Source organism: Mytilus edulis, chromosome 1, assembly GCF_963676685.1.
Source record: "Mytilus edulis chromosome 1, xbMytEdul2.2, whole genome shotgun sequence".
Taxonomy (NCBI): domain Eukaryota; kingdom Metazoa; phylum Mollusca; class Bivalvia; order Mytilida; family Mytilidae; genus Mytilus; species Mytilus edulis.
The window spans coordinates 35882655-35897340 of NC_092344.1; the positions used below are offsets into that span (position 1 = coordinate 35882655).

General features: G+C 31.1%; 1 protein-coding gene across 2 annotated transcripts; it reads right to left on the reverse strand.

Moving 5' to 3' along the window:
* Positions 1 to 5780: 5780 nt before the first annotated feature.
* Positions 5781 to 14676, reverse strand: LOC139511948 (kelch domain-containing protein 8A-like). Of its 2 annotated transcripts, none has more exons than XM_071299168.1 (6): positions 14597 to 14676; positions 12860 to 13254; positions 12152 to 12316; positions 10545 to 10751; positions 8193 to 8285; positions 5781 to 6807 (listed from the first exon to the last, which is right to left on the reverse strand). In XM_071299168.1, the coding sequence occupies exons 2-6, from the start codon at positions 13224 to 13226 to the stop codon at positions 6608 to 6610; spliced, it is 1032 nt and encodes a 343-aa protein (XP_071155269.1). In that variant the 5' UTR covers positions 13227 to 13254; positions 14597 to 14676; the 3' UTR covers positions 5781 to 6607. The 2 variants fall into 2 exon arrangements, with proteins under 2 accessions (XP_071155269.1, XP_071155262.1); XM_071299161.1 differs by having other exon boundaries at positions 14539 to 14641.
* Positions 14677 to 14686: the final 10 nt, after the last annotated feature.

Here is a 14686-nt window from a genome sequence, read left to right on the forward strand (position 1 = left end):
TAGGTAATCAAATAATCATGAAATATTTGGCTTAATAATCAAATAATCATTAAAAAAACGGCCAAGTAATCACATAATCAAAAACCCCATGAGGGCCCTCGGTTATGTTCTTCTCATATATGTTATGATGGTATGATACTAAACCCCTAACGGGAAGGATTGTGCCTGATATTCATATGATGAAATCATAATCTTTCAGTCAGTTTAATTGAAGTCTGGAGCTGGCATGTCAGTTAACTGCTAGTAGTCTGTTGTTATTTATGTATTATTGTCATTTTGTTTATTTTCTTTGGTTACATCTTCTAACATTAGACTCGGACTTCTCTTGAATTGAATTTTAAATGTGCGTATTGTTATGCATTTACTTTTCTACATTGGCTAGAGGTATAGGGGGAGGGTTGAGATCTCATAAACATGTTTAACCCCGCCGCATTTTTGCGCCTGTCCCAAGTCAGGAGCCTCTGGCTTTTGTTAGTCTTGTATTTTATTTTTTTTTAATTTTAGTTTCTTGTGTACAATTCGGAAATTTGTATGGCGTTCATTATCACTGAACTGGTATATATTTGTTTAGGGGCCAGCTGAAGGACGCCTCCAGGTGTGGGAATGTCTCGCTACATTGAAGACCTGTTAGTGACCTTCTGCTGTTGTTTTTTCTATGGTCGGGTTGTTGTCTCTTTGACACATTCCCCATTTCCATTCTCAATTTTATATGTTATTTATTAAAAAAAAAATCAATGACCAACATAGATATAAGTAGCTTGTCTTGGGGAGTAATAAATCGTATTTTGTGAAGAACCACTCAAAGTTAAACAAAATAATCTCTGAAACTGACATTATCAAGATACTCAATTTCCCGATGATTACATTTGTATTTGTAAAGTTTGGGGAACCTGTTTTTTTAACAAACAATCGGTTTTCCATGAGAACAATTAGAGACAAAAAAATCATGTGTGGAGCTTCTTTAGAAAAATGCAAAGGAGCTAGCATTATTCTTTAACATCACATTCTGCTATATATAGAGATGTCATCCGAGCTTGAAGGAAAGGATACAAGAGATACAGTTGGTCTAGAAATTGACTATAAGAGCAGGTCGAGAACAAAACTTTTAAGACAACAGAAGAGATGATTTTAGCTTTTTAATTCAATGTGGCAATCTTCCAACAGCAGCATCATATGGGACATATATCTCCCAGTTGACACCAAATTCCAGAATATGCATTTCCTATCGGATTTCATTTATAATTTGTTGCTGCTTACAAAGAAGCTTAAACACTAGAGTTCCAAGTGGTGCAGTTGAAATCATTGATGCCATCACAAGTTGGTTGAATGTTTCACAAAAAAAAAGAGATTATAATTCAATTTTCTTCTTTTCCATGAAAATGACCTACCAAATAAGACTTATAACAGTGTTTTTACTTATAGGAGCATAATGACAGGTGTAAAATGTGGAGTGGAATTTGCTTACACTCCTTGATATTTCCCCTGGTTTTTTTTACGGGGATTGATGTTACTCAATCTTGAGTTTTCTATGTTGCATTTTGTATAATGTTGTTGGTCTTTTGTTATTTTTGCCATGGAATTGTTAGTTTGTTTGACTTATGATTTCGGGGTCTTTTATAGCTGACTATGTGGTATAGGCTTTCCTCATTGTTGAAGGCCGTACGGTGACCTATAGCTGTTAATTTCTGTGTCATATGGTCTCTTGTGGAGGGTTGTCTCATAAGCAATCATACGACATCTTCTTTTTTTTATATTATGAGTTTGGTTATTCCTTTGTCATTTTCACCTCTCTCTTTAATATTTTGTATCACAAATACTGTATAATTTGATTTTGGAGCTCATCTGGATTGGTACTGACATGCTTACTTATATAATGTGTAATGATATCCACTAGTATTTTGATTGATATTTGTTTGATAACTCCTTATAAGTATGAGTTCCAAGGACTTTGCAGCATTCTTCAAATATTTCTGATATTTTCGTTAGCAATTGTTTCTCAACTAATGGGATTAATATAATAAACTTAAACATTTTTATAAAGTGTTAAAAATTTAATAGAAAAGGCAAAAACTTTAATACAAAGTAAATAAGTCTACACACACCCTTTACAGAAACATATTTGTGTAGTTAATTCATTATACTCTGAAACACAAACTAATAGACCACTTTCGAGTTCATCCGTCACCGGAAAAAACTCGTCAATTATACGCGCCTTTATGACGTCATTTACCAGATAGAGGGGGTCGCCTGTATCCCTGCACTATTTACGTTCATCAAGCGTCTTGGTGATCGTCATTGTGCAGGATAAACTAGAAATAATGGTTGTTCTGTAGGTACTTAATGACAATTCCCTAATGACATCAATGCTGATTGTCAATTTTGAGAATTCAATTTGTCGTATAATTCGTACAATATAGAATTATAGTTTTCCAACCACTCGCTCAACTTTGGAATGGAAGTGACGACGCCCCTAAACGCACAAATGACGTTCACTAAAACCCGAGTTTTTGACGGAAATGCATCGAACTCGAAAGTTGTCTATTACTATTGCATATGCTACATGTACTTCAGAACTTAGTGATTGATGAAAAAGTCCTTATCTTTATGTGCTTCTTAATTTCTGATGAAAAAAAATAATTACTATATATAATTTTATCTCATTTTGTTTGAAGATGATCGACTGCAGAAGAAAAGAAGATATTTCTAAGATTTTACTTTTCAAATTAATTATGGTATAATCTATGTCACAAAATAAAGGGATGCCACAGTCTGCTGTTGGAATTCATCTTATCAAAAACTTTCACATTGTTGAATGATCATTTTATCATTAAATCAATGTCTGCAAATTTATATCTTCTTAATCTTTTTAAATTAACAACATTTGTATGTTTAAGGATGTACTTAGGTGAAATTTAAAAATCAAGAAATTAAAATTGATACTACATTTTGAAGGAGCACCAGTTAAGGAACAAAACAAGCTACAAATATTGATAGGTCATGGACCTCGTTTTCGAGATATTTGAGTTTAAAAGCGGGAAAAGGCTGACTTGGACTTTTACCTTACAGTTGCATTAGTATTATTTGTGTCTCAAATCGAAAGAACAAAAATAAAGAAATTGTTCAAATTTTGTAAAATGGCCTTTTATGAGCAATTGAAGTATTTTATACAAAGAAAAATGGGTGTTATGGGGCAAAAAATTTAACCCAGTACTGATGGAAAAATACTACGGAGTCCGAACATTTGACACCAATTTCCAAAACCTCACCTAAGTACATCCTTAATGTATAGCAGCTTATTTATTCCAAAACATTTTGTTATTATATGCATTATACAAAAATGGTGTTTAGTAGATGATTTAAGTAAAATCATGTTGTTGAAAAGAATCATTTGACCAAAACATAATTTTCAAGAGAGAATTATACCAAAACATTGTTTTGAATAAATGGATGAATTTTAAAGAAACATTGTTTAAAGTACATGAATTATATCAAAATAAGCTGTAAACATATATGGATTATACCAAAACATGTTTGTTTAAAGAATAAATTATACCACAGCATGTTTAATGTATGACCTATAACACAACATTTTGTTTGATATTTATATTAAACAATATACCACAACATGTTGTTCAATATATAAAAATCAATATGGTTTATCTTCTACCTTTGTCAATATAAAAACACTAGGATTATCAACATTGGCACACATGTGCTTTATATTTAACTGAAAGCTTTAGTAAGTTCCAATAAGAAAAGGGAAGTCTACAATAAAGATAATACTACTGGTAAATGGCACTGAAATAAACAGAACACATTATTCCTGTAAAAAGCTGACATCTTATCAAAATAATATAAATCCCAGGAGTGGATCCATTCATTTTTTAAAGGGGGGGTCCCAACCCAGGGGGCTCAAACTATATCTCCCCATTGAAATGCATTGACCGTGCCAAAAAAGGAGAGGTTCCGACCCCCTAACCCCCCTCTGGATCTGCCACTAAATCCTGAATCTATGCCCATGAGAACGTTAGCCAAGTTGTGTTCTTGCATTTATTGAGTGTTTTTTTACCCAGGCTACAACATGTTTCAACAGAGAATTCTTCAATTTCAAAAATCAACCAAAGTTGGATAATAGTAAAATTCTGAGACTGAATATCACACCCCTTAACAATAATTAAGATAAAAATAATTATACAGTTTTTCACCTATATTTTTTTAAATCGGACAAGGTGACAAAATGGCCGACCGGAGAGAATTGATACACTAAATTTAAAATCGATGGTGATCTCTTATCTAGCAGAATAAAACTTTAATACCTATGAATTTGAGCATTTTTATACAGAATAAACATAATATCAATTTTTGATTTTTTTGCGAAGTTTCCCTTTAAATTCAGTGTTTTATCGTTACTAAAGTAATCAAAAGTCATAATTCATTAAAAAGTGATCTTATGCAAAATATAAAAATATACAACAGCTATATCCAGTTATTGTGCGATCTTATTATTCTCGTTAATTATTTTTTTTTTTTTTACATTCATGTGTCTGAAATTTTGTCGGAGTCCCGTTTACAATTATGTTGTTCACACCTGAATGCCAGTGAACCGTGACGACTAGATTTCACTGAATGAGGATCAAAGGATTAGAATTACATAATGCTAATCTTTTAATTACCTTGAGTTAACCTACGCATTCAACATTCTTTAGGTGTCACAAAACAATACACATTTTATTTCCACCGTACAAGCTAGTGAAAATGTTTGCTGTAATGAAGCAAAAACGTCAGAATACAAACATGTATTTTTAATACACTATTGATCATGTCAATTTCATATGTTTGTTTAAAGTATTTGTACAAAACAAATCATAAAAATGTTCTATGTATGAATTAATTTTATTATTAAAATTCGTTTTAAAATATCCACACGATCTAATTTTAAAAGTTGCATGGCTATCACTTATTTTTCGTTGGTTAATAGCTACATCAAAAGTCGTCGATGCGCTTTAAATCGCGTAATTAGATTGTTAACGAACAAGACTTAAATGAGATATTTTCACTCCCGGCATGCATCAAAGACTTAAACTACGTCACATAAGTCAGGAAGCTTCAAGAAATAAAATTAATAATTCCCAATTTTCTTCTTTATTAGATTTCATATCAAAATAAAACTTGGTGAATATGTTTTTTATGGTATTATGAACATAATAAGATGATAAGTGAAAAATCGCGAATTATCCCTTTAAGTTTATAATTTAAAATTATAAAAAAAAAAAAAAAAAAAAATCTTGATTCAGTTTATTTAAAAAAACAACACCATACCAGTTTAAATTGAAAAAATATTATCAACAAAATATTGTGATTAAAAATAATGTGCTTATAATGCAAAAATATATGCAAATACTGTTAACAAATAATTTATTCAACAGAAAAAATTGACATAGATTAATGACATGTCCTTGATAGTATTTACACATGCACTTTAAAATAAGGATATATTAAGGTAAGTCATAATACATAATGCATAGATATTGGTTAGTTGTAATGTTTAAATATTTTTCATAATATACTCCAGAAATATATTGCACTTTTTTTTATTCTAAAATATACTTACAATGGAAAATAAAAGTTTTTCATTCATGCATAATTATTATAGTTCAGAATTTTACTGATATGATGCAATACTGAAAAATACAGTAAATATAAATAATAGAGGTATGTATTGATGGATAAATAATAAAAATATATTATATTATTCTTTTAAATAAACAACAAGGAACATATGAAAGATAAAGTTTTAATTGACATGCCTAAAAATTTATATTCAAACAAAAAGGTGATGCAATATTTCATCACAGTTCATCTTTTACAACAATAAAATTCTGCAAAGCAGTTTATTTTTGCGTTTCAAATGGTGTGATTCAAAATGCCAAACATGCTCCAGTTTTAAGATCATGTTTTTCTTGTTTAAAAATTATTATCTGCCTTAAAGCTAAACTTTCTGAGGTTGATATTTTTTGCAAATCTATCTAATTGTAAAATAAGCAAAATTAAACTCCTAGTGAAATTGTCCACTTTACAATACTGTAAATAAGAATTCATGCAAAAACTTCATAATTGCCTGTCCACTCTCTTTCTGAGTGATTTCTGGGACTGAAATATGCATATTGCAATCAGTTGCAATACATTTACATACATATTTAAAATATTAATTTGACACTTAAACTGCTATAGAAGTATTTTTTGGGTAGTTATTAGAAAAAAATTGTCAAGTCTCCTTGTAAATGTTACACTATGGACATGCTACTGCAAACAAAGTCTGAAGCATTGTCAAAATTTAGGTTCTAGATCTGAGAAATTGACATGCCATGGTAACTAACAATGGTACTGGTATTTGCTTGAATTTATAATAGAAGTCTATAGTCATACAACAATCAAGCAGAAAATATCTTATTACTGATTTCTTTTTAACAGTTTTCATGAAACTCCACAAATATCTCCTAGGCTATCATGACTTAATGCAGTATATCCAAATTGGATTTAAAATGTAAAACATTTGATCAAGTAAAATAGTCATTGCAGAAATTGAAAATCCTATCATTTAACATGATTATCTATCTGGCCTAAAGTTGAGTGCTTCAGTACAAGAACTAGGTCCTGTAGTAGATAGACCTCCTATAACGGCCAATTTATCGTCTTTTAAAATATAGGCACAGGAACAATGTGTAGTCGGCATATCTTTGATTTTAGTCCAATTGTCATGTTCCCAATCATAAACTTCTACGGTTTCAAGTGGTTTGCCTGGTCCACCTGAAAAATAATAATTTTATCAATTTATATATGCCAAAAATTATGGAAATAAATTTTGGTTTCTGAAAATTTGGACCTCATAATATTATAATGATTATATTATCCACAACTCTAATGGGCCTGCATTGGTCACCTAGAATGTTAGTACATTTTAAAAGAGAGTAAACCTTTTAGGCTATTGAAAGGTCATAAATGTACAAAAAAGTCATTCTGAAACCCTACTTAGAAAAACATTAGGGTATAAATCCAGTTCAAATCTAGCTTGGTTTAGTATGTAGAGTAGACAGCCATAATTTGCTAATGAGCAAACTTTTATAACAACAATTATATTCCAATAACAGGTCTTCTTTAATTGTTAGAACATTGCATTGTGGGATAGCAGTCCCCATCATCATAGCACCATTTCTTCACACATGGCAGAAATGCTTCTATAGCCATGTATTTGAAGAATTTTTTTTAAACCAAATTGAGAATGCTTATATGGAATGTGTCAAACAGAAAACAACCCGACCAAAGAGCAGAAAACAGCCCAAGCAGGGTCCTCAACACAGCAAGAAAATCCAGCACTCAAACAGTCAAGCAAAATGCAAATTTTCAACAAGTTTACAATACAGACTGAGCTACAGAAGAAAACGTTACCATTACTGCATATGGAGAAACAATTGCACATATATGGCCGAACTGGGAGATATGACTCCTTAACCACATGAATTTTTCTGTGATGGAAGGAAAAAATATTCTGGAACAGTATCAGAACAATTTGGAGACATATAATGTTTCCTTACCGTCACCAAAAAAAGATCTGCATAAAATGAGAGCTTCATGTTCATTAGGTCATACTGTCCCATTCAGGGATGATGTTGTCCCAAATTGTTTTTAAATTTTTAACAAATTATTACTATTTGTCTTCTGTATGTCATTCATTCATTCATTAATTTAAATGTGGAACCTCTCCAAATAGAATCTAATCAGTTCAGCTACTGTGAATTCATTTATTTTTGCCGGTACCAAGATTGAGGAAAACTTTCGGTTTTCATGGATATTTGACTTTTCAAAAGGTTTAAGTCTGCATTAATTCCTAACAAAAATCTGTTACTCTTGAATATTTGAATTTGTAGTTCCCAGGGAACCACAAAATTAACGAAAAATTGGTGCGGGAGTTTCTCGCTGCATTGAAGACCTATTGGTGACCTTCTGCTGTTGTCTGTTCTATGGTCAGGTTGTTGTCTCTTTGACACATTCCCCATTTCCATTCTCAATTTTATCCAACAAATAACAATCATTAATGAATCCACAGTATAAAAATTGAAATATTGAATATTTGATCTAACAGCATTCATCGCTATATTCTCTTACATCACAATATGTACTAAATAACAACTTACCTAATCCACCAGCACATACTACTTTCCCTCCTAACACACCAATAGCGAAATCTGCTCTCTTTGTTGGCATACTAGCTCCTATCTTCCACTCTTCTGTAATTGTATAATATATGTTTTGATTTAAAATATAGAAAAATTGAAAGGGTTCCATTGAACTCAGTGTCTTGCCTACTTTTGCTGTTGTCTGTAGGAAAATGCACATACTGGTAATAGATTTACAATTAATGAAATAAAACGTTAGAAATGTGTGAAGAAAATACATAAATTTACTTCTAAACACTATCTTATGATCAAAAACAAGCTTCTGTCAAAGTTTGGTAGAAATCCAGGATAGTTTAAGAAAGCCACTAAAATTTAAAAAACTAAACCCATAGACTTTGAGTGAATGTAAAATTGACTGGCAGAAAAACTAAGTCAATTTGTAAGTAAAATACTGGTACAAATAAACAACGTCTCCAGAGTATACAGTAGCCCTACTTGCATCATTTTCTTTGTTCAGTGGACGGTGAAATTTCGGTCAAAACTCTAATTTGACATTACAATCAGAAAGATCATATCATAAGGAACATGAGTACTAAGTTTCAAGTTGATTGGACTTCAACTTCATAAAAAAATACATTGACCAAAAACTTGACCTGAAGCAGGACAGACAGATGAAAGAACCTGTTGAAGGATGCACAGACCAAAAAAAGAAGGTGGGAGCATACAAAAATGGGGATGAATTAAAGAAGATTTAAGCTAGATACAACAAAATAAAAAAAAAGAACATCTATGAAATGATATAATTTTTGAATATTAAATTTATCATCTTTTGATATTCAATCAATAAGTAAATTCTGCAATTGGTAAAAGGTTTAAAATAAAAGTAACAGTAATGTATAGTATAATTAATTATTACTTAATCAATTAATTAATCAATTGATAATCTATCATGATTAGTTGACAAATTATAATCAAATATTTTTACCTTTGATTATTAAAACTTAAAAACCTAAATGCCTTTTGATCTTTGATTAGCTCTTTTGATCTTCAATTATTGATAGATTAAAAGACAATAAAGTATTAAAACACCTTTGAACTTTGGTGTAATGGTGAGCACATTTTACATTACATGAAGCCAAAATAATTTTGAGTAAATAGTACAATATATATACAGATCCACTATGGAGGAAAATCACAACATTCATTACCATAGAATTCTGTCATTCAAACCATAAAAAGTAGCTTACAAGACAATGGAGTACACTAGCATTGTTTACTATGCTCAGCAACTGAAGACCCTACTGATGTCACATGACCAAGCAGTTACCCAACTCAACTTATTAGGTAATCATTTATTTACTATTATCTTGGTATTAATTCAATATTTTCTTATAGAGTTAATTTTTTTGTATTTTCACAATTGAATAAAAAGTTATAAGTATAATAAATAACAATAAATTCTTTAATCTTATTTCCTAAATTTGTGAGAATAATCTTATTTTAACTTCATTGATTAAAATGCAAAATGATTTTGTTAATCAAGTTAAGAACACTGTAACCAATTTGAATCATAATTACTTTTAAAAGCAACTAACTTTGATTCTAATATATTCTTTTCTATTACAGAATACAAGATACAACAACTTGACAACCACTTGTTTTCAGCAGACATCAATGGATGCAATTCTTACAGACTTCGCCTCAAGACCCAAAAGTCAACCACTGTTGGTATTCGTAAAATGTATAACCAGTACAAAGAGAAGAAATGGAACCAAATCCAAGAGTTGTCTACCCTGATCATGAAATCTGCAAGCTCATCTCCATCAAGATCTATCAACATAGAGTTGTCACCAAATACCAGACAACTTGACAACGACACCACAGTACAGTCATTGACCGAAGACTTCTGTTGTCTTTCCAGAGACAGTTAAAATTCATTCTTGTTATTGTTACAGTGCTTATATGTGCTTGTTATATGTGTAGTGCTCTATATTGATATTCTTTCATCTAATAAATGATACGAAATATTTTTTGTTTATTGTTGAATTTAGAATTAATTGTTCAAAATAATACATGTTAGTTTTAACATATTTATTTATAGTGGATTGAGAAACAAGTTTTTCAATTTATATTAATCCCTTTCCACTTTGCAATTGCGAGTGCTGTCTTGTAGCGGCATTAGTCTGCTCGTTTTCGAAATCTACAAGTGTGTCTTTAATAATACATGTACCACATACACTGGTTTACTATCTTGTACTGACTTTTTGTAAATCAATATAATACAACTTACCTCTCAAAAGCCAAATTACAAAGGGAAGTCACTCATGAGTGCCAAAAAAACTAGTTATTCATAAACCATAAAAAGCTTACTTTTCTCTGTGTCAAAAACTTCACAAGCATCTGAAAATCCCTCTGTGGCTGGTTGTTTTAATCCTCCCATACTGAATATATGTTTATCTGAAGCAGTATACATAGCAAACACCCTCTTACTCGGAACATCTGGTAACTTCTCCCATTTATCTTCAGTAAAATCATAACATTCTAAAGCTGTGTTAGGTAACTTTCCTTGTCTTCCACCTGAAAAGAAATCAAAGAAAAAATTGCACCAACACTTATATATGAAAACAGATGCAAATGATGTAACCATCAAAGTGATAAAATTGCAGACCAATATTTGTGTATTCACTATTTAATCTTCAACTTGAAAGTAAACTTATCAATATTTATCTTAAAAAAAAATTGTAAGGGTTCCAGGGAACCCTGTGTGTCGCCTACTTTATAAAGCTAATAAAAGTTTGGGGATCTTTAACTGCAGATTGTATGTAATGTTAACTGGAGGAAAACTATGTACATAATTAAGTAACTTACAGAAAAACAGGATTTCTTTTTACAAAATTTAATTTTGGATAGTCCAGTCAAACTAATTGCAGAAGAAAATGTTTTAGTTCTAATCTAAAGCATAATGCCCCTAATGTACACAGAAAAAAAGTATCATTAAGTTTAACTTGAGGAAAACTCAAAATCAGAATTTTTAATTTCTTATCAAATTAACATTGGAAAGGGGGATAACTTTGATGGGGTTATAAGTTTGTATTTGACTATAATATAATCTTCTGCTTATGAAATGAACAAAACCTCAGTGTTATGTGTATTTTTTGCACATTTTCCTTTAAAGAAATTGCAAGTTTATGGCTTTATGACCATTTTAAAGAAAAAAATGTTATTTGGTTCTGTTAATATCTGTAAATTATATTTGTTCAGCATCTACCTTGTTTATTGTTTAAGGAAACTTTAAACCACAAAAAGAAGAATATATTCTTAATTAGTTTCATTCAATTTGAGACTCTTTACCTTGAAATGCTGAAAAATCTAAAAGATGGTCAAATAATGCATTATGAAATTTAGGTTGTAGCTTGATAAAAAAATATGAAAACGCCTTTAGACTAGAGTTGTTTTTTATACTATAAAGGCTGCTAAAATATCAAGAATCAATACATTCTGTTGAATAAAAGCGGAAAAGTTATAATTTTTTAGAGATTTATTAATATGTCTGTCTTTTTTGCAGAGTTATCTCCCATATCAATGCAAATCTCCATAGGATATTTTAAAATTGTGATTTTTTAGTTTTCCTGAAGTTAAATTTTATGGGACTTTTTTCTGTGTATATTTGTGGTATAATGATAAAGATTAAAACTTAAAAATCTTATTTCGCAATTACTTCAAGGTTGGGGTAAAATTGATGCTAGATTGACTTGACTGATCATAAACAAGCTTCTGTCCAAGTTTGGTAGAAATCAAGGATATTTTAAGAAAGTTATTCAAATTTCAAAACCTTTAACAACAGAGTGAATATTTGTGGATACCGCCGTCAATAGAATGTAGGATAGCTATGTCTCGCTTTTTCAACAAAAGACGAAGGCTAAACAATTATAACATACCCTAACAACTCTAGTGGAGACCATCATTGATCCACTTACCACAAACATACAACTTTTCATTGACAAGAAATGAATATGTAGCATATCTAGCTGTGGGCATTCCTTTCATTTGTTTCCATGTGTTTGTTTCTACATCATATGCACACAGGGTGTCTTTGGGGTTTGTATCTAATCCCATACCACCACAAACTATAATTTTGTTGTCTGAAATAAATAATTGTAATGGGTCATCATTAAACATTAGTTTACCTGTTAGCTTTGTTGAATTCATTGTTATTTGTACAAAGCCATGCAATAAAATATATCAAGTAATTGATTTTTGAAAGGAGAATGTTGGGAAAGGGCCCCTTTTAGTACCTATTAGTTCATTAATTAAAGATAAAAAAGGATTTCAAGTTTATGTATTTATGCATTTGTAAAATGAAACAGACTGACTTAGTAGGGACTTTCATATAAAATTTTGCTTGTGACAACCCAATTAGGTTGTAGATAAGATTTATTTATGAACGTTGACAAAATCTTTTGCTTTTCAACACCAATTAAGCATAAGAAACAAAATACACATTGTTGTTCAAACTATTTAACTCTTAAAACAAACATAATGCTGAAAAAATTTTTTGTCAATGCATGCACTATTTTTTTTTTAAACAAACAGAGAATCATGGGACTCAACCAGTTCCAAAATGGGTGACTTAGCTATATAACTGGCAACCATTTTTGCAATTGCAATTTCCATGTTTATTTTACCTCTAACAACACTTGATAACCCAAGTAAAGCTTCTGACAGTGGTTCCATCTTCTCCCATTTTTTAGCCTTTATGTTATACATTTCAACAGCATTTACAGGGTTTTGTCCCTCTCCAACTCCTCCAATAACAATAATTTTATCTCCAAGTATGGCCGCTGCTGGTGATGCTCTGGCTGTTGGCATCTCGGGCAGATTATGCCATTTTCTCTTTTTTGTTTCATACATTTCAAAAGCCGTTATAGGTTTGCCCATCTGGTCACATCCGCCTATGATGTACATGTTATCACCGTGAAGTAACGGCAAGGCAAATACTCGACTGTTGAACATTCTCTTCCATGTCTCCCAAGTAAATGTTCCTCCTGCCATTATGAACTAAACACTTTTTTCCAAGATTCTAAAAACATAAATTATAGTATAATCTTTATAACTGTCTCATGTATTTGTGATAATGCCATGATATGAGTATATATTTTTATAAACAAAAAGTCTTCTGTTTACATGCATTTATATAATTGAGCAAGAAAATAATATTTTAATTTTTCAAAATAATAGATGCATGTAGTATGGTAAATTAAAAATGGTTGTAATTTCCTACTAAATAATGTATGCTTAAGGATTTACATTTAGAAATCAGAAGCTTTTACATATCAATTATTTAAGAACAAAATTTATGCAGACCCATCTTTTGCAACAATAAAAACATAGGGCGTCTCATTGGGGGGTTCTGATCCCAAATCCCGCTTACTGTTTTCACAGCACCATAATTTGACTTTCACGTCACGCTTAGAAAAAAATTGGCAATCCCACATCACGCTTAGACCCCAATGAGACCCACAACATAGGGGCATACTGTATAACGTCCTTGTTTACACGCTTTAGATTCACAGTTTAATTTCTATACTGACACCAATTACATTTCAACCCTGTAGTTTGAAAAGTTACATGTAAGTGCATTCAGCAGTTTTTCTTTTCTTTTATTTTTCAACTTTAAATTTTGATCCATATTAAACATGTATATATTTATTACAAACATTATCATGATTATCTACCTATCCGAAAAGCAAAGGATTCCAGTGTTATTAAGAAAGCTCTCCCCTGTCATGTTAAACAAATATTCAGAATCAAGGTGGAGCCTTTATTGCAATGTCCAACCAATTTTAATTTAATAATAAACATAGTGCCTTTTAAGTGGTCTAGGAACCAATTTCTTGCCTTGATTTTTTGTTGTCAACAAATAAGACTTAATAGCGTCCCTAGTGTGCACTGATAAAATGCTTTGTCTACAGATGTGCAGTAAATGCAACGGTCTGTCTGCAATAATACTATCAAGGTATTTTTGTCCACACCATACCAAGAGCCGTGACCCTCCCCTTTTCATCCAAGCTGCCATTATCTGGCAATCATTATCAATGGTTGAACTAAAGATAGTTCTTATAAAATAAAATTCAGGAAACCAGACAGGAGTGTATTCAGCAAGGCAAGCATGTGCATATCCACATAAATTCAAAATTACAAAAAATCAGGACATAACAAAAATGTCATACATGTATGATGTATATGACAAGTTGATAAATTTAGAATGGCACAATTGGGGTCAGACTTAATACTGTTGGGGTTTACTGAAGGGTAACTTTGATAATCATATAATTGATATCAGCAAATGATTCAAAATAAATACATTTGATGTCTTTCAATGGTGCAAGTCGGTGCAATGTTTATAATGTTGACATGCATACCAGTAAGGGAGACAATAATGCCGGATTTCCAACCCTACCTCCGGGAAGATAACTCTATGTAAAACGTCCTTGACCTCTCGGAAGGTGTGT